At 61.5% G+C, this 1,972-nt stretch overlaps 1 protein-coding gene across 1 annotated transcript in view; it reads left to right on the top strand.

Moving 5' to 3' along the window:
* The first annotated feature begins 273 nt into the window (after positions 1-273).
* The window catches only part of LOC113211955 (uncharacterized), a 31,648-nt gene continuing 29,949 nt past the window's right edge, over positions 274-1,972 (top strand). The window contains exons 1-2 of the mRNA XM_052269662.1: positions 274-816; positions 976-1,418. Coding sequence (XP_052125622.1) covers positions 513-816; positions 976-1,418 — 747 coding nt within the window. The 5' untranslated portion in view covers positions 274-512. The remainder of the gene's footprint in view (positions 817-975; positions 1,419-1,972) is intronic.

The following is a 1,972-nucleotide window of genomic DNA, read 5'->3' as shown; positions in this document are numbered from 1 at the left end:
ACGTATGGGGTATGGGGTTTTCGACGAGCGTAAACTGAAAATGATCCTCGAAAATGGTAGTAATCTTTGAGCCATCATAAATTATTCTCGTCCCCTGACACTGTAAAAACCGAGCATGATGATAGTAAATATATAATTGCACTTTTGCTGCGATACATACGATATTTTTTGCACTTTTTCTTGAAGATTCGAAATTTAAAATTAAAAATGAGAGAAAATGGACTTTATGTTTTACAGCCATACTGACGTGTTCATTGTGTTCTGTTGCAGCTCCGCCGACCATACGCCACCGGCTGCACGTGAGCGCGCCCCCCATCACGGCCAACGGCAGCGTCCCCGCCGCGGCCTCCGGGACCACCGTGACCCCCGTGACGACATCCTGGCCCAGCCCGACGGCCGCACCGCGGGGGCAGCTCCCAGTCGCGGCCGCGCCCACCGCCCCGGTGACTGCCAAGACCAAGACGGCCACGACGTCGACGGCGCGCCCGCCCACCCTGCAGACCCGCCCGACGATGGCGCCGCCCAGGGCCAAGCTGCCCAGGATGACGTCGACGGCGATGCCGGCCGCCCCCACTGTGCCCAAGAAGTCCCCAACGGCGCAGACGGTGACGACGCCCAGCCAGGCCGAGCGGCCCAACGCGGCCGACGCCACCGCTTCCACCGTCGTGGCGGCCACCAGCGGGCGCCAGGACGCCGTCGTGTCGGCCGCCTCCGCCAAGGTGGCCCCCAACACCAGGCCGCCCGACGACGAGCAGTACCCGATGTACGCCGAGTACCCGGACGTCTCCGTCAACCTCACCAACGCTGGCCCCAGCGGTGAGTTCCGCGCACTCCACTTACGCGGGGTGCGAGAGCCGCTTAATCCGGTTCCCAAAGTCTGAGTTTGTCGCTTTGATCGCCCCCACCCCCATCCCCTTTGAGCGCAGCCGTGTCGCCGGGGCGCCAGGTCTAAAGTCTTTCCTTTGTGTCGTGCAGGCGGCGACAGCACGGAGGGCGACGTGGTCCCGGACCCCGACGCAGCGCTGCGCCAGGAGGACGATGAGCGCGAGCGCGCCTCGCTGGCCGGCGACGACCCTCCGGACAACATGCAGTTCCTGGGCGAGGCGACCGCCGTGCAGCAGAGCCCGACCCGGGAGGACATCATCCCCGAGGACCCCAACGTCGGCGTGCTCTTCGGCTCGGTGGCCGACATCCGCATCGCCGGGGACGTGTCCGGGGCCGTGTCGGGCGACCTGGAGGCGGGCTTCGAGCACGCCCCCGTCGAGGAGGGCGCCGTGGTGCGGGACGACCTCCTGGGCATGCCCGTCGAGCCCCAGGACCCCGACCTGCGCGAGCGGGACCGCCTTGACGGCGACGCCTACCGCGACCGCGAGCGCGCCGAGCTGCAGCTGCACAACCAGGGCGCCGCCGGCAAGCAGGTCAGTGTTAGTGAGCGGGTCCCTGTCGTGCCAACCTTCGCACACTGGGAGCCACGGCCATCCATTGTATTGGTTTTGTGGGGTCTTTGTTTCTTTTTCCGAACGGGATTAATTTTTAACACTTCAGCGTACCTCTTGTGCCATTCGGCGCATTGCAACCGGCACTCGACGAGACACAGAGGGAAAAAAAACTGGACGAAAAAGTGTAGAAACATGAAAAGTAATGGCAGCTGGTGGAGAATTATTGATGTCGATTCACCATTGCGTTCTGGAGCGCGCTTCGGCATGCCATTCCGTGCATCGGCTGCGGTGGGGCTTGGAGTTCGCCCCGGGATGCCAGCGTCGGGCCGGATCTGGCGCCATACGACCGCGGTCGGTACAGCCTCCTCCCCCGCCCGCACACGGTCCTAAAAACAATGTCTGACATTTTAAGGAAATAGGGAAAACTCTAAGGGGTTTTTAGTTTAAGGAAAATTTCTCAATTTTTTTCCTTTTCTCTCCGAAAATCAGACATTGTTTTTAGCGTGCGGTGCACCTTGTGTACATCCAAATGT

Source organism: Frankliniella occidentalis, unplaced genomic scaffold (genome assembly GCF_000697945.3).
Source record: "Frankliniella occidentalis isolate FOCC.00 unplaced genomic scaffold, Focc_3.1 Scaffold98, whole genome shotgun sequence".
NCBI lineage: Eukaryota > Metazoa > Arthropoda > Insecta > Thysanoptera > Thripidae > Frankliniella > Frankliniella occidentalis.
This window is presented reverse-complemented; position numbering and strand designations above follow the sequence as displayed.